Source organism: Eubalaena glacialis, chromosome 5, assembly GCF_028564815.1.
Source record: "Eubalaena glacialis isolate mEubGla1 chromosome 5, mEubGla1.1.hap2.+ XY, whole genome shotgun sequence".
NCBI lineage: Eukaryota > Metazoa > Chordata > Mammalia > Artiodactyla > Balaenidae > Eubalaena > Eubalaena glacialis.
In genome coordinates this window covers 106839078-106866223 of record NC_083720.1, presented here as the reverse complement: position 1 = coordinate 106866223, position 27146 = coordinate 106839078, and the positions used below count along the sequence as shown (strand labels likewise).

Below are 27146 nucleotides of genomic sequence, written 5' to 3'. Positions count from 1 at the left end.
ATTGTTCTTTTTTTCAAATTTCAGTGCAAACACAGTTGTAGAGAAAATGCAGGTGGCTGTATAATACTCTAACAAACGTAAGAGCATCCATGTCCTCTGAGTACCCTAGAAGCAGTGTGACTGAAGCACAGGCAGGAATTAACTGCCTGAGTTTATCCATCTTCCTTTTCTTCTGCCAGCCCTATGATGGACGTGATAGTGGGTAATGGAAAACCCAGAGACAGACAAAGCCCAAAGGGAGATGAAAAAGCTTAAGGCTTAGAAAATCAACACGCTCTTCTCTTCCTTTAACATTTTGAACACCTAACATGCACTGTGAATGTGGACATGGTCATCTTCATTGCTAGGAGATATTTCAAATAATTACTTTCAGTAGCAGTCAGGGCCACATTGACTTTTACGGGCCTCTTCCTACATATAAAGATATCTAAAATGATGTTTTTCTGACTGTGTTGGTTTAAAGATGAATATATTCATATTATATATTAAAACATTTTCTTCTACCTAAAAGTTCAGTTTTTTCTTTTGATTTTAAAAGAAATTAAAACATTTTCTTGGACCCCCTAAAAGAATATAGGCCTTGGCACTTGCCAGCTGTGCCTGATAGATAAGCCCTGACAGCATGAATAGGATTTTTTTTAAGTTATATTCATCAAAGGGTATACTGAGTAGCTACCAAATTATTCTCTTAAAGGTGTGTCTTTTTTGAACTAAATATTCGGATATATCGATTCCTGCTTCTCTTCACATGTTGAAAATAACACACTCTTTATTGAACAGTGAATTTATCTCTTGCTGTGTTTTTATTATCTCCTTTCTCTGGGCTGCCTATAGTATGCATGAGCCAATTATCCCTAGAGGAGCCAGGCAAGGCCCCAGTCAACTCAAGAGAACATGCAGCATTTTTGCCTATGAAGATATCAAGGAAGTTCATAAAAGGAGGTATCTCCTGCAGGTGGGTTGATATAGTAGTAATAAACGTTTTGTCAGGTTCCTTTACTTAGAGGATGTATACATGATAGGATCCACATTATTCCTTAGAGTATTAGATTTGGTTGTATGATAGACAAGCTCATGTCACATGGGTGCATAACTTTATAATACATCCCCCTTCTTAAAAAAAAAAAAAAAAAAAAAACACAACCTAAAACTTTGAGTGATATTTTGTTATCCATCTTTCCCTATAGCTATCCAAATTCATATTATAATTTTCTTTTTATATAAAAATTGGATTCTCACTATAAATTTACAAAATTATAATTTTATAATTATTTTACCATTATTCTGTTAAAGATTTTAGAAACAAATTGAGCAGAACAAACTGGCACTGTTTATTGTGTAATTTAATCTGCTGGGAATTCATGACGGTAACAGTGTTCTTCAGTCAACAAGTTAATTTCTTCAACATTATAGAAATTCATAGTGGAAAAGTTAATATATAACCCTATTTGTGTTTTTTCTTAATGTTTTTCTCTCTGATCACTTCAGCCTATTGCTGTGGAAGTTTTCTCTGGAGATGGACGGAATTACCTCCTTGCTTTTCAAAAAGGAATTAGAAACAAAGTCTATCAAAGGTATTGTTTATTAGGAATACTTCATAATGCTGTCATGGGAAGAAATGGGAGGTAAAGCATTGCCAGTTCAGCTAGTTTTTAAAAAATCTGTTAAATCCATGAATTAACTTCTTTGAAGAAAATGTTTGTTTCATTTTTGCCAGCCTCTTGAAATGTGATTCTTCTGATGCTATTCTATTTTGAAATCACATTTTTCCTTCTGGTAACTTGTAGTAGATATCATCAAAAGCCACCTTAGTGATAAAGTCCCATGTCTCTAACTGTAAAAGGATGATGAAACTGGAGCTTAAAAAAATAATACTTCAGATTCAAAATAGGCTTCTTTCATATTTACCAAAAAGAAGACAGTGTCATACCTTGCTATTGAATGCAGAGCCTGAGTTTCCTTAGAATTTATATTCATATGAGACTTTTCTGACTTTGGAAGAGAAGTTGGATACCTTCATCCCTGAAAAAGTAGCATAGCCAAGTAAAGCAGTTGATGTAATCTAACCATATTTCATTTTTGGTAAACCGTGTTTAAATTTTATCTTATAAAAGAAAAATAGTATATGTCCATGTGCTTGAAAATACTTCTGTTGGGCATGTGAATAGTAAGGCTTTTATGAACTTATCATAATATAATATGAGAGCACTCTTATTCTTTGAAGAGTGGTGTAGATCCTGGCAATCCCTCTATTAGGGAAGTTTTGTATTTCAAGTGAGGAATGACTAATACCAAGCAACATTGCTTATCATTGCAGTACAGTAATACTTACCTGTGAGCACGAGGGAAATGAGGGAGGTTCTTCAAATAAAGTGCCTGTGGATGTTGATTGGGAAGAGCTAAGTAAATGACTGAAATTTTAGTTACCTATCTTATGAATTTCTAAAAGTGATACTGTTTTCAGTGTTAGTAAATTATCTGCTCTTCCCAACTAGAAGCTGTGGCAAGGAGATGAGATTGTCTTTATCTGAGAAATGTCTGTGTATATGCCAAGTTCAAGGTCCACATTCATTCCAAGAATTTTCCCACAATTCTTTTTTACCCTTAAAAAATGTATGTTGACATTATGAGCAACTCTGAAAAAAATTATAATAGTGTCACATAAAGGTTCTTATCATGTATATATTTTCATTTGTTAGAGATGTCTCTGTCCTATCATTTGTTTAGCTGTTAGCACTACTGACTGTCATGTGAATATTCAGCTTTTAATCACTCTTTAGGACATCATTAAGTTGACTTAATTCCTGTGAATCAGTGTGTCAGGCTTTTTCTTCAAGTAATGTGACAGCATATGTAAAAATCCAAAATGACAGATTTTGCTATGGATCTTTATATTTGGCTTTGGAAGCCATCATCCTACCCTTTTTTGTTACAGAATGTTCTAATTATTGTATATTCCCTTTGCCTGCCATTTACTGAGTAGTGCAGGGGTAAATGCAGCAATTAAGATCTAAATGAATCATGCTTTTGTAAGTTCCCATTAGATCCTGACTGAAACGTCATTTCCAATTTTATACTGTTTTTAAATTTTCCAGGTTTCTGGCTGTAGTGCCATCTCTAACTGACAGTTCAGAGTCTGTGTCTGGGCAACGACCAAACACAAGCGTGGAGCAGGGGTAGGTTGCTTGCTTCTTGCACATTATAGTTTAATACTGCAGTTGGATCATTTATATCTGGACAGTATTATTTAATACTTTTAATGAGTGTTCTCCCACCCCACCCCAACCCCCAGGGGTTTGCAAAAAAAATTTTAACTACTGAAAACTAGAAAAAAAAAAAGAAAATGTATGCATGATTGCTCATGTCAGATCAGTGTCAAATTGATCACATTTTGATCAATTCCCTTTAATCTTTTAAGCATGCATATATTCCTATGTGCACAATTGAGTCCATACTATAAACACAGATTTTTATTCTGCGTCTTCTATTCAGTCTTATATGTAAATATTTCCTCCTGGTTTTAAAAAATTCTTTAGAAACTTTGCCTTTATTTACTAGCCCTTCATCATATGTATAAAGCATTCTCTTGTTTTTGGATATTTCATCTTTATCAGGTTTCCCTGTTATAATAATGCAAATGTGATACCTCATTATTTTTTTAGGATAAAATCCCCTTAGTAAAATGTCATGAATTTTAAGACTCTTAATATACAAAACCAACTAGATTTCTATAAAAATTATACACATCTATATTCTACCAATAGTGGATAAGTTTGCTTATCTCAATAGATACCAGCTTTTTATATTTACTTTTTCATTTTAACCAATTTTTAAAGATGCTTTGTTTTTAAATGTACATTTCTTTTCATATTAGAATTCTTGAGCTCTGTATATATTTGTTAGCCATTTAAAATTATCATTTATGAGTTATCTGTAACTTTTGCCCATTTTTTCCCACTGAGTTCTTTATTGGTGGTGGTGGTGGTTTGGTTTTTTTTGTAGTTTTTTTTTTTTTTTCCAGATATAATTGACATTACATTAGTTTTAGGTGAGCAGTATAATAATTCAATTTTGTATATATTGTGAAATAACCACCTCAGTAAGTCTAGTTAACATCTCCTCTGAGTCCTGATTATCAATGTGTATGAGATTTTTCGGTAATAGCATATTATCCCTTTGCTTGTCATATTTGTTGTAAATTGCCAAGTTTTTCTCTTAATTTTTTTTTCTTACATTTAAACATAAACTTCTGTTTTTGTGTGTTCCAACCTATCAGTGGTTCCTTTGTGCTCTTTTCAGCTGCTTTTAATCTTAGGAAGTCTTTTGGATGATACAGCCATTTCAAGAATCTGTATACCCAGCTTCATTTTCAGGCACTCAGGAACTGGTAGCCCTTTATAATCCATTAGAAAAGAAGCAGTAGACAGCAGAAGCAAGAAGAACTACAGTCCTGCAGCCTGTGGAAAGAAAACCACATTCACAGAAAGACAGACAAAATGAAAAGGCAGAGGACTATGTGCCACATGAAGGAACAAGATAAAACCCCAGAAAAACAACTAAATGAAGTGGAGCTAGGCAACCTTCCAGAAAAAGAATTCAGAATAATGATAGTGAAGATGATCCAAGACCTCGGAAAAAGAATGGCGGCAAAGATCGAGAACATGCAAGAAATGTTTAACAAAGACCTAGAAGAATTAAAGAACAAACACCTAGAAGAATTAAAGAACAGACAAACAGAGATGAACAATACAATAACTGAAATGAAAAATACACTAGAAGGAATCAATAGCAGAATAACTGAGGCAGAAGAATGGATAAGTGACCTGGAAGACAGAATGGTGGAATTCACTGCCATGAAACAGAATAAAGGGAAAAGAATGAAAAGAAATGAAGACAGCCTAAGAGACCTCTGGGACAACATTAAGTGCATCAACATTTGCATTGTAGGTGTCCCAGAAGGAGAAGAGAGAGAAAGGAACCAAGAAAATATTTGAAGAGATTATAATCGAAAACTTCCCGAACATGGGCAAGAAAATAGCCACCCAAATCTAGGAAGCGCAGAGAGTCCCGGGCGGGATAAACCCAAGGAGAAACACACCGAGACACATAGTAATCAAATTGACAAAAATTAAAGACAAAGAAAAATTACGAAAAGCAACGAGGGAAAAATGACAAATAACATACAAGAGAACTCCCATAAGGTTAACAGCTGATTTCTCAGCAGAAACTCTACAAGCCACAAGGGAGTGGCACGATATATTTAAAGTGATGAAAGGGAAGAACCTACAACCAAGATTACTCTACCCAGCAAGGATCTCATTCTGATTCAACGGAGAAATCAAAAACTTTACAGACAAGCAAAAGCTAAGAGAATTCAGGACACCAAACCAGCTCTACAACAAATGCTAAAGGGACTTCTCTAAGTGGGAAACACAAGAGAAGAAAAGGACCTACAAAAACAAACGCAAAACAATTAAGAAAATGATAATAGGAACATACATATCGATAATTACCTTAAATGTGAATGGATTAAATGCTCCAACCAAAAGACACAGGCTTGCTGAATGGATACAAAAGCAAGACCCATATATATGCTGTCTATAAGAGACCCACTTTAGACCTAGGGACACATACAGACTGAAAGTTAGGGGATGGAAAAAGATATTCCATGCAAATGGAAATCAAAAGAAAACTGGAGTAGCAATATTCATATCAGATAAAATAGACTTTAAAATAGAGAATGTTACAAGAGACAAGGAAGGACACTACATAATGATCAAGGGATCAATACAAGAAGAAGATGTAACAATTATAAATCTATATGCACCCAATATAGGAGCACCTCAATACATAAGGCAACTGCTAACAGCTATAAAAGAGGAAATCGACAGTAACACAATAATAGTGGGGGACTTTAACACCTCACTTACACCAATGGACAGATCATCCAGACAGAAAATTAATAAGGAAACACAAGCTTTAAATGACACAACAGACCAGATGGATTTAATCGATATTTGTAGGACATTCCATCCAAAAACAGCAGATTACTTTCTTCTCAAGTGCACACGGAACATTCTCCAGGATAGATCACATCTTGGGTCACAAATCAAGCCTTGGTAAATTTAAGAAAATTGAAATCATATCAAGCAATTTTTCCAACCACAACGCTATGAGATTAGAAATAAATTACAGGGAAAAAAACATAAACAACACAAACACATGGAGGCTAAACAGTACATTACTAAATAACCAAGAGATCACTGAAGAAATCAAAGAGGAAATCAAAAAATACCTGGAGTCCACTGACAACAAAAACATGATGATCCAAAACCTATGGGATGCAGCAAAAGCAGTTCTAAGAGGGAAGTTTATAGCAATACAGTCCTACCTCAAGAAACAAGAAATATCTCAAATAAACAATCTAACCTTACACCTAAAGGAACTAGAAAAAGAAGAACCAACAAAACCCAAAGTTAGTAGAAGGAAAAAAATCATAAAGATCAGAGGAGCAATAAATGAAATAGAAACAAAGAAAACAATAGCAAAGATAAATAAAACTAAAAGCTGGTTCTTTGAGACGATAAACAAAATTGATAAATCTTTAGCCAGACTCATCAGGAAAAAGAGGGAGAGGACTCAAATCAATAAAATTAGAAATGAAAAAGGAGAAGTTACAACGGACACCGCAGAAATACAAAGCATCATAAGAGACTGCTATAAACAACTGTATGCCATTAAAATGGACAACCTGGAAGAAATGGACAAATTCTTAGAAAGGTATAACCTTCCGAGACTGAACCAGGAAGAAATAGAAAATATGAACAGACCAATCACAAGTAATGAAATTGAAACTGTAATTAAAAATCTTCCAACAAACAAAAGTCCAGGACCAGATGGCTTTACAGACGAATCTATCAAACATTTAGAGGAGAGCTAACACCCATCCTTCTCAAACTCTTCCAAAAAATTGCAGAGGAAGGAACACTCCCAAACTCATTCTTCAAACCACCATCACCCTGATACCAAACCAGACAAAGATACTACAAAAAAAGAAAATTATAGACCAATGTCACTGATGAATATAGATGCAAAAATCCTTAACAAAATACTAGCAAACAGAATCCAACAATACATTAAAAGGACCATACACCATGATCAAATGGGATTTATCCCAGGGATGTGAGAATTCTTCAATATATGCAAATCAATCAATGTGATACACTGTATTAACAAATTGAAGAATAAAAACCATTTGATCATCTCAATAGACACAGAAAAAGCTTTTGACAAAATTCAACACCGATTTATGGTAAAAACTCTCCAGATAGAGGGAACCTACCTCAACCTAATAAAGGCCATATATGACAAACCCACAGCAAACATCATTCTCAATGGTGAAAAACTGAAAGCATTTCATCTAAGATCAGGCATAAGACAAGGAAGTCCACTCTCGCCACTGTTATTCAACATCGTTGTGGAAGTCCTAGCCATGGCAATCAGAGAAGGAAAAGAAATTAAAGGAATACAGATTGGAAAAGAAGAAGTAAAACTGTCACTGTTTGCAGATGACATGAGAATACATACATACATAGAGAATCCTAAAGATGCCACCAGAAAACTACTAGAGTGAATCAATTAATTTGGTAAAAGTTGCAGGATACAAAATTAATGCACAGAAATCTCTTGCATTCCTATACACTTAACAACAAAAGATCAGAAAGAGAAATTAAGGAAACAATCCCATTCACCACTGCAACAGAAAGAATAAAATACCTAGGAATAAGCTTACCTAAGGAGGTAAAAGACCTGTACTCAGAAAACTATAAGACACTGATGAAAGAAATCAAAGCTGACACCAACAGATGGAGAGATATACCATGTTCTTGGATTGGAAGAATCAACACTGTGAAAATAACTATACTACCCAAAGCAACCTGCAGATTCAATGCAATCCCTATCAAACTACCAATGGCATTTTTCACAGAACTAGAACAAAAAAATTCACAATTTATATGAAAACACAAAAGACCCCGAATAGCCAAAGCAATCTTGAGAATGCAAAATGGAGCTGGAGGAATCAGGTTCCCTGACCTCAGAGTATACTACAAAGCCACAGTAATCAAGACAGTATGGTACTGGCACAAAAACAGAAATATAGATCAATGGAACAGGATAGAAAGCCCAGAGATAAACCTATGCACATACAGTCACCTTATCTTTGATAAAAGAGGCAAGAATATATAATGGAGAAAAGACAGCCTCTTCAATAAGTGGTGCTGGGAAAACTGGACAGCTACATGTAAAAGAATGAAATTAGAACACTCCCTAACACCATACACAAAAATAAACTCAAAATGGATTAAAGACCTAAATGTAAGACCAGACACTATTAAACTCATAGAGGAAAACATAGGAAGAACACTCTTTGACATAAATCACAGCAAGATCTTTTTTGACCCACCTCCTAGAGTAATGGAAATAAAAATAAAAATAAACAAATGGGACCTAATGAAACTTAAAAGCTTTTGTACAGCAAAGGAAACTGTAAACAAGATGAAAAGACAATGCTTAGAATAGGAGAAAATATTTGCAGACAAAGGATTAATCTCCAAAATATATAAGCAGCTCATGCAGCTCAATATTAAAAAAAACGAACAACCCAATCAAAAAATTGGGCAGAAGACCTAAATAGACATTTCTCCAAAGAAGACATACAGATGGCCAACAGACACATGAAAAGCTGCTCAACATCACTAATTATTAGAGAAATGCAAATCAAAACTACAATGAGGTGTCACCTCACACCAGTTAGAATGGGCATCATCAGAAGATCTACAAACAAGAAAAGCTGCAGAGGGTGTGGAGAAAAAAGAACCCTCTTGCACTGTTGGTGGGAATGTAAATTGATACAGCCACTATGGAGAACAGTATGGAGGTTCCTTAAAAGACTGAAAATAGAACTACCATATGACCCAGCAATCCCACTACTGGGCATATACCCAGAGAAAACCATAATTCAAAAAGACACATGCACCCAGTGTTCATTGCCACACTATTTTCAATAGCCAAGACATGGAAGCAACCTAAATGCCCATTGACAGACGAATGGATAAAGAAGATGTGGTACGTATATACAATGGAATATTACTCAGCCATAAAAAGAAACGAAATTGGGTCATTTGTAGAGACGTGGATGGACCTAGAGACGGTCATACAAAGTGAAGTAAGTCAGAAAGAGAAAAACAAATATTGTATATTATCGCATATATGTGGAATCTAGAAAAATGGTACAGATGAACCAGTTTGCAAAGCAGAAAGAGACACAGATGTAGAGAACAAACATATGGACACCAAGAGGGCAGAGCGGGGGCTGGGGGGGGATGAATTGGGAGATTGGGATTGACATATATACACTAATATGTATAAAATAGATAACTAATAAGAACCTGCTGTATAAAAAAATAAATAAAATTCAAGAAAAAAAGAAGCAGTGCTTTGGGGCTACAAATTAATTATTACAACATGCAGGAAAATAACTTAAAACTTCTGGGGATTCTGTAATTTGTAAATAAAATTTTATTTCAATCTGTATGTGTCTAAATATATTAATTTGTGTATTTCTCTTTAACTTACTGCTTTTATTTTTCTTTAGCTACGATTTACAAATGCTGCTTATATGCTTTTGTTAACCTCAGAAACATGTTCTATTCCTAATCATTTGTGTTGCTTTTAAGATAAATATAGGAAGTGAAAGGCTCCCTTAAAGCATACTAAGCCTTTTTTCTACTTGTAAGCAAATTGCTAGTACTTTTGCCTGCCTAGATAATCTTCAGCTTGCTATTTCATTGTTCTTACTACTGTCTGTGCTGAGTTGGCAGTTCTTGAAGAACTGTTGAAAACTCAAAGGCAAGAAATAGGAATTCATTCCCAACTTTAATCTTCTTTTCAATTGTTCCCTTTCCTACAAAGTTGAGGAATGATCATAGCTCTTTTTCCAGGGAGAGTACCCTATACGTTCAATTTGCCTGAAGGGAAGAATTTATCTGGAAGTGAAAAGTGGTATCTGTACCCTTGACCTAGATATGTTTATGAACTAAGGTTTACAAATCTCTTAATTTCCTTTCAGACAATAAAATATATAAAGTGCTTTCCTACTGGTTCAGTGATCAACTCACAGTCTTCAGATTAATAATTATCAATATTATAACCTTAAGGTTTTATAGCATTCTAGAAAATCTGCTATAGAAAAAATTCTATAATTTTCTGAACAGCAATGACTTTCCTGTCGTAAAATATTAATATTTTCATTCACTTTTTCAACATCTCTTTTAGGAAATGTACTGTGCACCTACTGTGTACAAAATATTGTATACTCGTATCAGTTATTCCAAGTTAATGTCTTTAGATCAGTTTATATAGAAATTATTGTAAAGGTTAGAAAGTTGAACTAGATCAATGTTTTTCAAACTCAGTTTCTATAACCCACGGTAAAAAATAACTACATTGCATCCCAAGTCACACAAACTTGTTACAAATACTACAATAAAATTCACAGAAAATATTTTTCCTTCCTGTATGTAGTGCCTTCCGATGTTCTCTATTTTCTTCAATTTGATTCTGTTATTTCATAATTCAAAATGCTGATCACAACCCCCTAAACTGATTTCATGATCTACTAATAGGTTGTCCTCCATAGTTTGAAAAATTCGTGGACCATTGACTTAAAATTTTCAGCTTTGTAATTACACAGATTTTTAAAGTTATGTTGCCTACAATTTATTATTTATCATTTTTAGATCTGGGTTGCTTAGCACTCTGGTTGGAGAGAAGTCTGTGACTCAGAGATGGGAGGTAAGTTCAATGAAAATGTAAGCTTCCTTCGTAATTTGTAGCTAGAAGGTATAAGTCATACAGTTAAAAGTACTTTAATAATTTATAAAATATATACCATAGAAAAAAAGTTTTGTTTTTGTTTTTGGGGAAAAAAATGCTTTATTCTGAAATCTGCAAGAAACTGTCCTTTACCTCATTTTGCATATAAATTTTTAAAATTGAATGTAGCAGAAATAATTGATTGCTTTAAAATGAATCTATTTATCTTTCCCAAGAGAGGTGAAATCAGCAACTTTCAGTATTTGATGCACTTGAACACTTTGGCTGGCAGATCATATAATGACCTCATGCAGTATCCTGTCTTCCCCTGGATCCTTGCAGATTACGACTCAGAGGTAAATTTCAAATCATTTTGTGAAAGTGGAACACATTCTCGAAAGTAATTAAAAGATACTGCAGTGGCTCAAATGATTTATATGCTTTATAGTTTAAGTTCTCAACGGGCACTTACTCCCAAGAAGATGAGAAGAGCTTTAGCTTAGACTTGTACAAAGTTTGGATACTTGATGAACTTCTTGGATTCACGATATCTATTGAATTTCCTAAAGTGCTAATAAATTTGTATCCACTGGAGGATGTCACTGTCCTCTACACTGCAGCCAGCAGGAACAAATCTAATTGAGTCGTTCCTCAGTTTTAAATTATTGCATAGATCATCATCACAATTTGGAGAGAATCTTAAAACCTCGGTATAGCACCCTTCACAAAGTAGCTGATACGTAGATATCCCTCCTGTGCTTCGAGGACCGCTGTCCTGGGCTACCCCATTCTCTCTCAGCAGCTCTGCGTGTGCTGCTCTCCCCGCCTGCACTTCTCCCCATGCCCGTGCACATCTTCTCTCCCGCTGACAGGTTCCTCTGGCTAGCTGTATTTCATCCTGCAGGACACACTCCAGTATACCTCCGGGGAGCCTTGTGTCCTTTCTCTCCTCTTCCTTCTTCCTCTGTTCCCACACTGCCTTGTAGCTGTATCATGCTGCTTTCTTTTACAGCATGTTGTAGTCATGATTTTTGTCTGACCGTACTCAACTGTGAGGTCCTTAAAAACAAAGACTATCTTACATAGCTCTTAAGTCCCAACCTCTAGAGCAGGGGTCCCCAACCCCCAGGATCTGATGCCTGATGATCTGAGGTGGAGCTGATGTAATAATAATAGAAGTAAAGTGCACAATAAATGTAATGCGCTTGAATCATCCCAAAACCATCCTCCCACCCCCGGTCCTTGGAAAAATTGTCTTCCATGAAAACGGTCCCTGGTGCCAAAAAGGTTGGGAACCGCTGCTCTAGAGCAATGCCCGGTACTTAGTAAATACTTTAATCTTTGTTGAAATAACCAAAAAAAGTATAAATAAGGTATTTTGCATGTAGATTTCCAGAGGACAAATACTAACTTGACTTATATTGGTAAATGTGGATCAGTTTCTCCTGTTCAAGACTTTTAAAATACAAGTCGGCAAAATTGGTGGGCCATGATGCCCTATAAAAAGGACACAAATTACGTATCCCATGGATATGTACTTCAAATTTCTACTTTTAAAGCCCTCAGGAGGTAAATTTTGGTTTCCTTTTAAATACATGAATTAGGTCAGCTAGAAATGGGCTTTTAAAATAATCTCTGGTAGACTGAAAGAATCCATCTCATTTGGAAGTCACTTGATCTGGTATGATGTTGTCTTTTGGAGGTGAACAAATTACTGAGTGCTCTAGTTTATTTCACTTCCCTTTCACCTCTAGGAAGAAAATGCTCAGAAGTGAAGTTGGAGTGAAACGGGGGAGAGGGGAAGAGAACAAAAAGGAGATTTGATCCTCCAGTTATGTGGGTGACAGAGGATAAAGATGAATTGGAGCTTTTGTGTCCACAGTCTCCTGCTGTGCCCTTGCCAAGACTGGGAAGGGTTTTCCCTCTTATTCCTCATCTCCAAACCTGGATCCTGAGTGCCTTCCTCTGTGAACACTTAATTTCCAAAACAGTTGTCTTCAAGCCGAACCAATTAACAAACTGCCATGTGCCTGTCTGTAAAATATGGATAACCAGTAGGTGCATGGCATTGCCTTGGAGTCCAGTTCTGCTGGTGTGACCCCATAGACACTAGCACATTTACAGATCATCATTGCTATAGCCATTGTGTCTACATTGGTGAGAATAGAGGATGTATAGTAATTTGGAATTGGGTTTCGTTTTGTATTTTAGGAGGTAGATCTTACTAATCCCAAGACATTTAGAAACCTGGCTAAGCCAATGGGAGCACAGACAGATGAACGATTAGCTCAGTATAAGAAGCGATATAAAGACTGGGAAGATCCTAATGGTAAGTAACTTTTCTTGTCATGGGACTTTGTACCCAAGTTTCAAAAGTAAGCCATTATTTAGTGGTCTGACGCCCTTCCATCTTTCCCCAGATTGCTTATATATCATTATATCTATATATGTTGCATATGCACACTTATACACAACTATCAGAGTAGAAGAATGAGGTTTTGCATACCAACTGATGGCCATGCTTAGAAGGCATTTTTTAGGTAGCTTGTCAGGTACTGGCAGAAAGCAAAGTATGTCTGCTTTGTCTAGGGTAGAAATTTCCATCATAATATGCCATTATCTCTAATCGTGTTTAGGCCAGAAACTAAACTTTCCTTTATTGACTCTTTTAATTTTTTTTATTGAAGTATAGTTGATTTACAGTGTTTCAGGTGTACAGCAAAGTGATTCAGTCATTCAGTTTTTTCAGATTGTTTTCCATTATAGGTTCTTTTAATTTTATTGAGGCACTTTTTAGAACCCTTTTGCATTAAAAAATTATAGTTGACTACCTTCTAAAATACTACAGTTTACCTACTTATGTTCTTTTATGTTTAATGTTTATCATGTATCCCCTTCAAACAGGCAAAACAAACAAAAGAGAAAAAAACTAAGACTAACTATATTCCCTGTGTGGAATCCTTTCTTTTTCCTGCAAGGAGAATATGTAGTAAAAATTGCATAATATTCGAAGACAACAATCTAGAGAAATTTATACTATTGCAAAGCCAGAACCTAATAAAAAGTTGCTGTATGTCAATATCTTGCTTTAGTCAAAGATGGTTTGCTATTAAGGATTACCTGTTACAGTTAGCTTCAAAACATGAATTGCTAGATGTGCTCAGTTTGGGGGAAAGGCACAGAATTATACTAAACTGGATAACTGCCAAATATATAAGTGAGAGGTTGCAGTGTCATCATAAAGTTTTCATGCTGCAAATGCCAGTGCTAACTGCACTTAGTGTCACAGTTATCACATACGTTAGCATTTTCAAGTCTATTGATGAATGCCAATTTTATTTTTCATATTACTCTTTCATTTTCAATTATGCTTTAATTTTCTTGTCAAGGAGAAACTCCAGCCTACCACTATGGGACCCACTATTCATCTGCAATGATTGTGGCTTCGTACCTAGTAAGGATGGAGCCCTTCACACAGATATTCCTAAGGCTACAGGTAAAACTCTTTTAAGTGTAGAATTTTTGCATTTTATTCAAGCCTTTTACTCAAGATTGTTGCTTTTTTCTTTAATGTTGTTATCTTGCCTGACAAGAAGCCCTGTGAAGTTTTTAGTCACAAAAGTAGTCAAAACATAGTGAAAGTGGTATTTCACTGGACCAAAATTGATAAATAAACTAGAATTTGTTTACACTAAACAAGTGCCAGGGTCCTTTAGTCAAATAAGCAAGTAGCATATGCTTTCCAGCCAGGTGTATGGAATTCAGCCTTAACTGGTTGAATTCAACAAACATTTAAAAAAGAGTAATACTGTCTAGCTCATTTGCTGTCTTCCGTATTATAATTGCCTTTCTCCACATTCTCTTTCATTTATTCAGCAAATATTTATTGAATACTTACTGTATTCCAAGCACTGGTCTAGGTGCTTAGAGATATCAGTGAATAAAGACAAAAGTCCTGCCTTATGGAATTTATATATTTTAGTTGAGGGAGACAGACAAACATAATCAATAAGTATATTGTAAAATGTTTTAGAATGTGATAAGTGCTATCAGAAAAATGTAGATCAGGGAAACGGAATGGGAAGTACGGGAATGGGAGGTGGAGGAGGACATGATGGTCAGAGTAGGTCTCCTTGAAAAGGTGATATCTGAACAGAAACTTGAAGGAGGTGAGGGAGTTACTGGTGCAGATATCTGGAGAAAGTATGTTCCACGCAGAGAGAATGGCCTGTGAGGGGCCCTGAGTCAGGCATATCCCTGAGTTGTTTGAGGAACAGCAAGGAAGCCAGTATGTCTGGAGCAGAGTGACTGCAGGGGAAAGCAATAGGGGATGAGGTCAGAGAGGTAGCAGGGGCCAGATGGTGGTAGGCCTTGGTGGCCATTGTATGGACTTCAGCATTTTCACACAGTGAACTTCATTGTAAAGAAAAACACACTCAAACACAGCATAGGGAGTTTGATTGAGGAAGGGAGTGGTGTTATCTGTGAGGCTGTGTAAGCAAAAGAAATCCCTTTTCTATTTAAATTTGTTTTATCAATCTATAACTTTTTGATCATCTTCCGAGTTCTCCACTTAATTCTCATTGGTGTGAGAACCTGAATGTCATGTTAATTTATAAAAGTAGTCAAATACATATATAAACTGAATATTTCCAACTGTAGATGGCTACATTAGAATCTTTTCTTTTAGGAGAGCATTATCAAACAATGGAGGAACTCCTCTATTTCCTTATAGTCTTGCCCTCTCTAAAAACTGATCTTTTTTTTAAATGACTTTTTAAAGTCTTTGTACTTGGATTTCACTTTGATACAAAGCAAGAGCACCCTTGGTAAGGAGTACCCCGAAAAGAATTAGATTGATTTTCTTTCTGTGATTATTTAAAATTTTGTGTATTTAACGTAGGATGATGGGAAATTGAATTGTCACCAAACATATTTACTTGAGTTTCGAGCCCTTGAGCTTGGAAGCTGTGAGGTGGGAGTGGTTCTCTAACAGAAAGGCGCCTTCTCGTTCTGCCCACAGGGAGGCCACTTTGACCTGGCTGACCGGATGTTTCACAGTGTACGCGAGGCCTGGTATTCAGCATCAAAGCACAACATGGCAGATGTAAAGGAACTTATCCCAGAATTTTTTTACTTACCAGAATTCCTGTTCAATTCCAACAACTTTGATCTGGGTATGTAGCACTATGGCACTATCTTAGGATCGTTAGCCAGGAAAAGACCAACAGAAATAAGTCAGTTTTCTGACGATTGTCTGTAGTACACACTGACAAGAAAAGATTTTGTTTCCAGACCAAACTTGGATCCACTCACCCAACATGCAGCAAAGCCAATCTACTGACACTGGGTCAGTCATGGTGAAGGGAAAGGACAGCACTTATTGCAGGTCCAAGCAAGGAGAATGGGCAGCTCATGCTGAAAAGGCCTGAACTCCCCAGTGATGGCTTTCAGAGGAAGGTTTTTAAAGAGTGTGAGGGAGAGGGTCACACGATATGCATTCAGCTTGTGCACAAGTCTACGAGTGGTTGACGGTGAGGGTAACAGGGTGATGTTTTGGGACTATCAGTCATCAACCTTCTGGTTCCAACTGGTCTGGGGTCTGTGTGCTGGTGGTCAGCATGTAGTTAACTTCGTCCACCTGGTGGGGGTTTTAGTATCTGCAAAACAGCTCAAGGACATGGCTCAGGTTATTGTCTATAGCCCTTGAGGAGGAACTAAAGGTCCTTGACTTTGCTTTATGGCTAAACTAATATTATTTTGTCTTGCTTGAGTATTTTCCTTTGTTTCTGCATTTTCTTACTTCTCTGATTAAATTTACGCTTTGGAACTTGGAGTAGACCTAGGAGGCTAAAGCTTTTCTGCAAACAAGAGGCAGGGGACATGTTGGGGGTCAGGGGGGTATTGTTCTTGGGAAGGCCTTGCAGGTTCCTGCTTGATTTCTATTTCCTTGTGAGTTTAGCTGCTGCTAATTACAACTGGGTGTATGAGAGTAAATATAACAAAGGAAAATAGATTTATGCCCCCAAATAAGCTGTTTCAAACCTATAGTTTTGGGAAAATTTAAGAATTAACAGATTACATCTAATGGTCAGAATATCATCATTTATTTCAGTGAAAACAAAGGTGAGGTGAAATTTTGTTTGAAAATTAATATGATTGAAACTCACAGCCAAGAGTGGCATATACAAATTTTTCATGTATTGTTTAAATCTTTTGTATTGCCTGAGGCATTCTCAGCTTACATGCTAATAAAATTTAAAGTTAGAATTTCAGAATAACTTTAGGTAAATCCCTTTCTTCATCCTGTTAGGGTACTATTTTCTAGAAAAACAGAACCAAATCAACACTTATAAAAAGGAGAGAAATTTCCTCGGTACTCTGCTCTCTTTATATTGTCCAGCAGTTTCAGGAAGTAGATTTGACTTTGGCTACAGTTTCTTGGAACACAGTTTGCTGATCTATGTTTCTAAATATTTATTTTTACGACATATCAAAATTACATTGTTTCACTTTAGAATATTAGTGCCAGATATTGTTCTGTTTTCATACTTTTTTCATGCCCTGTATCATACTGTATTTAAGAGTTCAACATATAAACCATTACTATACTACCTCATAAAATTCATTAATGGAAAATTCAGGGAATATTCATATCCAATATATTTGAGTGTTTTTTCTTTGTAATATAATTTTTATTTATTTAATTGTTCATCAGCAGCTTGAACCTTGTGAAATTGTAGCTCTAGGTGCAATAGGAAAGGCAGTAAGACTCTCAATAGCCCCAGCAAAAGGCCTGAAATTGAGTCTCATTACCTCTGATTGGGCCTGGAGCTCACCCTTGAGCAGCTAAAGACATCAAGTTTTCTAGCACTTAGAGTCGGAGGGAGTGGCAGTTCCTCAAAGAAATAGAGTAGATGGTGAACAGGGAAAAACAACAGACGTATGCACAGCATTTGAATATGAGTGCATGTTAGTGTTTTATTATGTTCACTTATAATTCACCTTTGGAGAATGCTACTCTCTTCCCTAGGGACACCACTTTCAAAGAGACAGATACGGAGAGGTGCAGAAAGAAAGAGATACCCCCAATATTCCAGAAACACTCAGTCCGTTATAATAATCTATGTCGCAGAAATGTTCTAGCCAGACTCCTTACAAACCCAACCAAATCATCTATTTTTAAATAAGTAAATAAAAGAAAGGTCATGTATGTTTGTCATGCTCACCTTCGTAACAAATCATCTTCCCTCCTTGAAATCACACACTTTAAAAAACACTATTTGCATGTAAGAGCTAAAGCTATAAAACTCTTAAAAGAAAACATAGAAGTAAATCTTCATGATCTTGGATTTGGATCAACAGCATAAGCAAAAGCAACAAAAAAAGATAAATTGAACTTTATCAAAATTTAAAGCTTCTGCATCCAAGGGCATTATGAAGAAAACCTACGGAATGCGAGAAAATATTTGCAAATAATGTATCTTATAAGGGTCTAGTATTCAGAATATAAAGAACTCTTACAACTTAACAGCAATAGGATAAGCAACCCAGTTAAAGGGGCAAAAGTCCTGAATAGACATTTCTCCAAAGAGGTTATACAAATGGCCAATAAGCATATGAAAAGATCATTAGTCATTAAGGAAATGCAAGTCAAAACCACAGTGAGGTACCACTTCACATTCGCTAGGGTGGCTGTGATGAAAAAAAAAAAGCACACAAACAGAAGATGACTAGGGCTAGTGAGGATATGGAGAAAGTAGAACCTTTGTATGTTTCTGGTCAGAATGTAAAATGGTTCAGCACTGTGGGAAGCAGTTTGGTAGGAAATGTTGAATTGCCATATGACCAAGCAATTCCACTCCAAGAACTGTCCAAAAGAACTGAAAACAGGGACTTAAACAAAGACCTGTACATGCACATTCATTGCAGCATTATTCACAATAGCCAGATGGTAGAAAAAGCCCACATACCTATCAATGGATAAACAAATTGTGGAATATACATATAATGGAATATTATTCAGCCATAAAATGGTATGAAATAATGATAAATGCTACAACATGGATGAACCTCAAAAACATTGCACCAAGTAAAAGAAGCCAGACACAAAAGGTCACATAATGTATGATTTCCACTTACATGGAATGTCCAGAATAGGTAAATCTAGAGAGACAGAACACAGATTGGTGGTTACCAGGGGATGGGAGTAGGGGTGGGGAGGAATGGGGAACAACTGTTTGATTCGTTTAAGATTTCTTTCTGAGATGATGAAAATGTTTTAGGACTAGATAGAAGTGGTAGTTGCACAATATTGTGAACGTACGAAATGCCACTGAATTGTTCACTTTAAAATGGTTGATTTTATGTTATGTGAATTTTACCTCAACATAAAGAAAATCAGACAAAACACTGTTGGTCTCTCCACCCAGAAAAGATGGTAAATGATAGAAAGAGCACTTAGGTTTTTTCCCCTGGCTCTGGAGCAATTAGGTTTTTTTGTCTGGTCTTATCTTTGTACCCTTGGATATACATGGAGGGGAACTGCAGAGTATCAGAATCAGACCAAGACTTTTCTACAGACTGTTCCCTTTAAATGACATTTTAAAATTATAGATAGTGCTGATAAAATAAAATTATATCACACAGTATTTAGGGATTATGAGCAAAATTTTGAAAAGTAGATTATATCTCAAGTAGCCTGGGGATTATTGTTTGCTTCTTCTTATCAAAAAAATTATTACTTGCTTCTTATTCTTATTAGGCCTAGAGGGCATTTCAAGGAAGGTGGGGTAAGGGCCTGAGAGAGGGGGGAGGGGCTGTAATAATTGTTTTATTTTTTTCTTAAGTTATATGGTAATTTTTCCAACTAAGTCAAGACATTCCTTTAAACAATAAACTGATTTTTGTATCTCTAACATTTTTATATCACATTGTAAAGAAGCCATCAGATTGCAATGATGAAAACAAGATTATTTCTAAAGGAAATATTTTTACTGCCCTTACTTGGAAACTGCCTTTTGTGTTCTAAAATGTGAACAATTATACTTCCCTATGAAAATTTATAATTCAGCTTTTTATCTAACCAACTGCCATTAAGCTAATGAGTCAACATTATTTATAGTCATTTTTTACAGTGACCGTCTGATTTGTGCCTAGGAAAACTCTGTAAGCTAAAGTTAGCTTTTTGATGTTATTTCGAAAAGAAGAAAAAAACCTATTTCCTCAGATGGCAGTCCCATTTAATGTGTTTTGTTGTCAATAGATTTCATAGCAAAGGGTTTCTTTAATATTTTAGAGATTATCTGACTATGACTTAAAATAACAGTTTACATGGAATAAATTACTTTGTTATAAATTATTAAAACTCCCTCTGCCAGGTAGCCACATAGTCTTTCCAAAATTTTTTTTCTGTTAAATGATATAACAGCCAAAAGTTATATTGTTTCAGATTTTATTTTTTTAATGAGAATCCTTACAGCAAAATACATGTGGGTTCTACAGAGCTCTCTCAGGAATTTAAGAATCAGAAATATGAGCAAACACATGTATTGCAAATATTTCTAGGAGACTGTGGTACTTTTATTTTCTCTTAAGCCAAGAGAGCATTCAGACTGAAAATGGCTGAGGAGTTAGATACCCTTTCAATAACCTCTTCCATGTGAATGGCAGACCAGACAAATTCAGTACTAGGTAACTGCTATTGACTTACCAAGCTTAAAGCATTCTGGAAAAGCCTAAATGAACAGTTTTTGAGAAATTGCTAAGGATCTTACAAATGAGTGGTTTTAAAGGGGTTAAATTGGTTTGAGCAGTTTTTCCAAACTCAAAACAGTAGACCCATAAAATGTTTCATTCCTGTCCTCAATTAAGTTTCAGAAATGTTGTATCTAATATCCTTCCTAGAGAAGAGCAGTGCCTCCAAGGAATCTTGGAGGAAAGAAACATGTTTAAGCTTGCATAACTCAGCATTTCCTGAAGTCATTTGACAGCGGGAGCCCCTCAGTTTTGCTAACACTCAGCAAATTTCTCCGAGGGAGTGCTCTGAGGAGTCCTCTTGGGGAAGTACCAGAGTAGATATCTCTGAGGGTCCTTTCTGTGGTAAAATTTTATAGTCCTGGTAATGAAACTAACCCACTATTTCTCTGTTACTTTACTATTTTTCTCATTCTTTTATTTTCTTTTTAATGTATCCAATTACACAGGTTGTAAACAAAATGGCACCAAGCTTGGAGATGTTATCCTTCCACCCTGGGCAAAAGGGGACCCACGAGAATTCATCCGAGTGCACCGTGAGGTAATGGCGGTACCTGTGCAGTTGAACTGAGATCTCACTGGGTCACTGACCACAGTACAAAGAGAGGACCTTGAGCAATGTATCCCCCGCGTGTTTAAGTCACTAATGTTGTTTGTATGAATTTTAGCTATTCTGGTTCCTATACCCACTGGCGAATTCTTTTACTTTCTAAGGAAGTAATAAAAGCCAGCCAGTGACTGAACCTGTGTTTTGAAATTACAGGCTTTGGAATGTGACTATGTGAGTGCCCATCTGCATGAGTGGATTGACTTAATCTTCGGCTATAAACAGCAAGGTCCTGCTGCAGTAGAAGCTGTAAATGTCTTCCATCATCTTTTTTACGAGGGTCAAGTGGATATCTACAACATAAATGACCCACTAAAGGAGACAGCCACCATAGGGTTCATTAATAACTTTGGTCAGATCCCTAAACAGGTATGGATGTTTTTTCCTTATCATTGATATTTTCTGTTACATTTTTTTAAGCTCTGTAATATTTCTATAGATGGTAGATGACCATATAATAATTAAGTTTAGACTGAGTTTTTAATTAAGGACCATAAATATCACCCAATAGTTTCAGTAGGTCCCTAGATTATTACTTTCTCCTCCCTTTTACAGTCCAGATAAACAGAAATTTTGCTGGTCAAAGAGCATTTTTCCTCGCAGGCTAGTGCTTTCCTGTACCCACACAATTCCTGGCAGGAAGACGGGAAGAGCATGGTCAGGGAAGCAGATGTGGCCTTGGAGGCCACAGGATACACAGAGATGGGGTTTCATCCCACGGCCAGTAAAAAAACCAATGCTGACTTTAAACATTGTCATATAAGGTCGTATTTAGACTTTAAAGATCCCTCTGGTCACAATCTTACCCATGCACATACTGTAGGGGAGCCAAATGAGGAGCAGGAAGCTCCAATAGTGGTTCAGGGAACAGACAGATAGCGGTGGTTTGGATTCGATTATCGGTGTAGGTTTGACAAGTGCTGTGGTGTGAGAGTGCACACCATGATTACGCCTAGGCCCGGCCCTGCACCAGCTCCTCCAACCACTATCTGGAACCTGGCGAGGAAGACCCAGACCCTCTCAGCACCCAGATGCTGTAGATCTCTCACCTTCGGCAATGAGCGAACCTCTGTTAAGGGAGTTCGTCCCTTCCTTCATCCTCATTGTCTCAGGCACACCAGGAGGGCAGGGTGCACCAGAAGAGACTGCAGCACAGTGGAGAAGGCTGGCTTTGCCGCCCCTTCAGACCACCACCTTTTCCCTAGTGCCCTGGCCTCTGCATTTTGGCCCTGGCTATCCTTCTTTGTTCCTGCTTCAGATATCTCTCCTGGAATCCCTTTTTTTAGGTTAACCAACTTTGAGGTTTCCGGGGTTGACAGTTGGGAACACAGAACAATGGCAAGTCTTTGTTCGTGGGAAAAGCCGTGATAGACAGCGGGACACCCTGTAACTGCACCACTCACAGTGTAATCTGATTCCCCAATGCAGGAACCATGTTTACTTTTAAAGTGAAATGCTTGTTGATAAACTCTAATCATAGCAGAAGAACCTTAGCCATTTTTTGAGGGTTACAAGTGCGGGAACCGTGTTTCATACCTTCTGGGAAACAAATACTCTGAACAAAAAAATCTAGACACATGCACTGTTGCAGGATTTTTGTTCCACTTTTGAGTTTAAGAGGCAAATAATCTGGGAGATAGAGTTTGATACTAACATATTTCTAGGACATTCCAGGAACTAATAGAGAGTACTTCCAAGTGTAACCATCCTAGAAACAGCTAAGCTTTGTGATCACCATATTGATATATCCTTATATACGCTAGCCTGGCCTGCTCTGTCCTCAGGTCCTTGTAAAGTTCTTCAGTAAATGTTCCTTCATGAACATGCTTTAAAGTATGTGGGTCTTTTTATAGAACTTCAGAGTCTTATCTCATTATTAACATTTATGAGAAATAACAGAACCCTGATCCTAAGCCCTGTATGTAGATAAAATGGGAATTATATGTTTAAAGTTTTGGGAGCCTAAAATGTATATCTTTCTCTATACAAAGCATTTTTTCTATTTTTTCTCCTGGAAATCCAGAACGTCAAATTCACAGAGTGTGATGGTGTTGTAGTCATCTTAAATCTCATTTCATCTAAGGTTTTCCAGGTATCTTCTTCAAATATCAGTTGTCCATCAAAAAAGAGTCTGCCTATTTTGATGATCTGTAGTATTTTAAGAACAGTCATCTTAAATGTATATTAAGACTTTTCAATTCTTTAGAAATACTGAACAGAAATGCCAAAGATCTTCTTTTCTTTTTTTCCTTTACAACATTGCAAAGTAAAAAGAAGACAACAATACTCACACTGTCAGCAAATTAGTAGCACCTAAACGATACAGAAATGATGTCACATACAGAAAGCCCATGTTGGAGCCAGAAGTAACCCAGTTAGAGAGAATGGCTGCCTGCCCTCAGTGGCACAGAATGGTATCGTGCTCTAAGAAATTGGTTAATTTTTAAACATCGCTGGAAAATAGTTGTCAACCTACTGTCATTTGAGGAGATTAATTTCCTTTTGAAAAATTCTCATGAGCTCAGTGTAGCATAGAGCATGCTGGTAACCCAAGCTTTTGTGTAGGAGTCATGTCCCCACTGACTGCGGCATGAGGTCTCTGGCAACCTTCTGAGCCTTTTTAAATTTCTTTCCTCAAGTGTCAAATGTGATAATGTGATACCTAATCGTTGTTGCGAAGCTTAAGTGAAATAACAGCAAAATACCTGGCATATAAAAGGGCTTAATAAATGTTAGCTTCGATATAAAATGTGTCATCTTCTCTCATACCAGTTATTTAAAAAGCCTCATCCACCGAAGCGAGTCAGGAGTCGACTCAACGGAGACAACGCAGGGATCTTGGTCCTACCAGGATCTACCAGTGACAAGATCTTTTTTCATCATCTAGACAACCTGAGGCCTTCTCTAACACCTGTAAAAGGTAAAATGACGGGAAATAAGCTTTTGATTCATGATTCTGTGGGATTATTTAATAATCCTAGTTTAGCAATAATAAATTTGCTTCTCAACAATAGCATAATTTGTAGTAAGTGCTAAATCACCAAATACTTGTTAGATTCTCCTTTTCCTTTTCTATTTTCTTCTTTTGGCCTATTGGATTTTGCATCAAAAAGAACCCAACAAGTTTCTCCTCTCTGCTAGGATAGTGAAAACTCCAGTATACCAAACCTTATAGTTCAACTTTATATTCTACATGTAGAAAAACTTTTGTCATCTTCATTTACACGTTCCACCAATTTAGAGCAGTAAGAAGACTGCGTTTTTAATATGCCAACTAAAAACCTCTATCTTTTATCTAATGTTATTTTTTTTTTTTTTTTAAATTATTAGCACCTTTAATTATTATTTATTTATTTTTTTGGCTGTGTTGGGTCTTCGTTTCTGTGCGAGGGCTTTCTCTAGTTGCGGCAAGCGGGGGGCCACTCTTCATCGCGGTGCGCGGGCCTCTCACTATCGCGGCCTCTCTTGTTGCGGAGCACAGGCTCCAGACGCGCAGGCTCAGTAGTTGTGGCTCACGGGCCTAGTTGCTCCGCGGCATGTGGGATCTTCCCAGACCAGGGCTCGAACCCATGTCCCCTGCATTAGCAGGCAGATTCTCAACCACTGCGCCACCAGGGAAGCCCTAATGTTATCTTAAGTTATCTTAAATTACTTTTCCAAGTAGATTTTTTTCCCTTGTGTAACCGAAAGTGGGGTCCAGCTGCTTGCCTCTCAAAAGCCAATAAAGAGGCAAGGTTGGGGGAAAGGGAAGTTTGCTTTATTTTGGATGCCAGCAACTGTGGGGACCCGGGGGGGGACTCCCGTCCAAAGGCAACCCCCCAACCCCGGCACTGACAACCAGTGGGCAAGAGCTTTTGTAGATGGAGGGAGGGGGCTACGTGCAGAAACAGCACAGTCAGCCCTGACAGTCATCTTGAAATTGCTCGTGCAGTGGTCTGACCAGCATCATCTTGATTAAGTACAGTTAATCAGTTCAGTTCCAGGGTTGGTTTGTTCCCGTTTCCTTGGGGCCAGTTCTCAGAATTTTGGCAGCTTATGTCATGGCTACAGTCTGGTCATCGTGTAGTTAACTTCTTCCACCTGGTGTGGGTTTCAGTATCTACAAGACAGCTCACAGGACACGGCTCAGAACATTATCTAGAGCCCTTGAGGAGGAACTAAAGGTCCTTGACTATGCTTAATGACTAGACTATTAATATTTGGTTTCCTTTGACTGTTTTCCTTTGTTTCTGCATTTTCTTACTTCTCTAATTAAACTTACTCTTTGGCTAAAGTTTTTCCACAGACGAAGGCAGGCGGAGGACCTGGGGGTGAGGGGGAAGGACCACAGGGTTCTGCTCCATTTCGCTTAGAATGAAAAACTGGTTTACAGAGTCTTGAAGTTGTCACTTAACTCCAAAAATTGGAGCATCAAAGTCTGGTTAATTGGATTGGCTACCAGCTCTCTGCCATTTGTCTCATTCCACAGACTCTGCCCCGTGCCAGCTCCAGCCACTGCCCAGAGATGGTTGTGGAGCACTGGTGTGGTCGGTCGGCAGAGTCCTCGGGCAGAGCCGGGCTTCTCGGGGAACGTCACGGCCTTCCTTCAAGAAGCCTCAGGCTGAGAGGTCCTGGAGGCCTAGGTTGGTTGACGGTCTGTACAGCATTCTGGGGAGCATCCCACATCACTCTGGCAGTCCTGGAGATCAAGAAGGCGGGCCTGATGGCTGGGAACCAAACCCAAGCAAGTGTCCAGAAACAGGCAGGCTGGAGACACCAGTCAGGGTCGATGTCCGCCCAGCAGGTCTGCGGAAGACTCAAAAGCCAAGCCCTACTTACTTCTAAGGTCATTTTTTCTTAATGTAGGTGTCAAGATGCTTAATTTGTATGAATATTTGAGATCCCTTTACCATCCCCTATGGGATAATGAAGTTAGTTTTCCCTGTCCTTGTTCTAATGTGTTGATTGTTTTTTATAGAACTCAAAGAGCCTGTGGGACAAATCGTCTGTACAGACAAAGGCATTCTTGCAGTAGAACGGAATAAGGTTCTCATCCCACCAACCTGGAACAAAACTTTTGCATGGGGCTACGCAGACCTCAGCTGCAGGCTGGGAACCTATGAGTCAGACAAGGTTTGCATTGTTTCTTGGCTCGCTCATTTAATCTTGCTCTTCCGTGGTCTGGATATCCTGCTTCATGGGGATGGGGAGAGCTCAGGCCAAGGGCTTCTCAGCTGTTCCTCCACAGCCCAGAGGAAAGGAGAGCTTCACTGCATCAGATCAGGATAAAGGAGCTAGTGGACAAGTCATGTTTCCTGCAGAAAAGCCTCTCTTGGAAGGTTGTGTACTAGGGGCTAGCAGTTTCCCCCCACTCGAAGAATTCCTCCAGGAGGTCCTAACCAACCAGGTACTTAATATTTCTGCCAACCAGAAGAGCTTCCTTTTGAGTCACCATCCGGCCCACTAATCATTTCACTACTCTTAAATGGCTGGCAGAATACCTGCCCCCCTTCCCCCAAGAAGCAGCAGCTACTGTTTTGAGTCCCACAAGCATCTCTTGGAGAGGCAGCATGTAGTGATCCTTTGGTGCCCTCTGTTTGCCCTTGACAGTCCTCTCCTGAATGCACGAGGGGCATAGTCTGTGCAAGTCAGTAACAGTTCTATGTAGCCATGCTCTCATGAACAGCAGCACTCATGCTTTCCTTTTACATTCTACCTGGCTCCAGCAGACGCATCCTTTCACCAGATCACCCCCTGCATCTCACAGAGCATCATACAATCTGAACGTCAGTTTCCCAGACTGGAGAAACTGGAGACCCCCATTATGAGCAAAGTTCTTATTATGGGTTTTAACAGCAACTATAGTTAGGAGGCTGTAGGGAGGAGTTCAGAGTAGTTTCAGTAAAGTGTTGCTAAACTGAAGCCAGTC

At 37.6% G+C, this 27146-nt stretch overlaps 1 protein-coding gene across 9 annotated transcripts in view; it reads left to right on the top strand.

The window, feature by feature from the left end:
* WDFY3 (WD repeat and FYVE domain containing 3) overlaps positions 1–27146 on the top strand; it is a 273492-nt gene that overhangs the window by 227802 nt on the left and 18544 nt on the right. For 7 of the 9 annotated variants that reach the window (XM_061192466.1, XM_061192464.1, XM_061192461.1 and 4 more), the window contains 12 exons: positions 835–955; positions 1489–1574; positions 3096–3176; positions 10800–10854; positions 11112–11231; positions 13087–13204; positions 14265–14371; positions 15899–16052; positions 21081–21172; positions 21395–21607; positions 24011–24158; positions 26196–26350. In XM_061192466.1, the coding sequence (XP_061048449.1) occupies positions 835–955; positions 1489–1574; positions 3096–3176; positions 10800–10854; positions 11112–11231; positions 13087–13204; positions 14265–14371; positions 15899–16052; positions 21081–21172; positions 21395–21607; positions 24011–24158; positions 26196–26350 (1450 nt within the window). Of the gene's footprint in view, positions 1–834; positions 956–1488; positions 1575–3095; positions 3177–10799; positions 10855–11111; positions 11232–13086; positions 13205–14264; positions 14372–15898; positions 16053–21080; positions 21173–21394; positions 21608–24010; positions 24159–25706; positions 26080–26195; positions 26351–27146 lie in introns of those variants that run through there. The other 2 variants (XM_061192467.1, XM_061192468.1) reach the window with 2 other exon arrangements.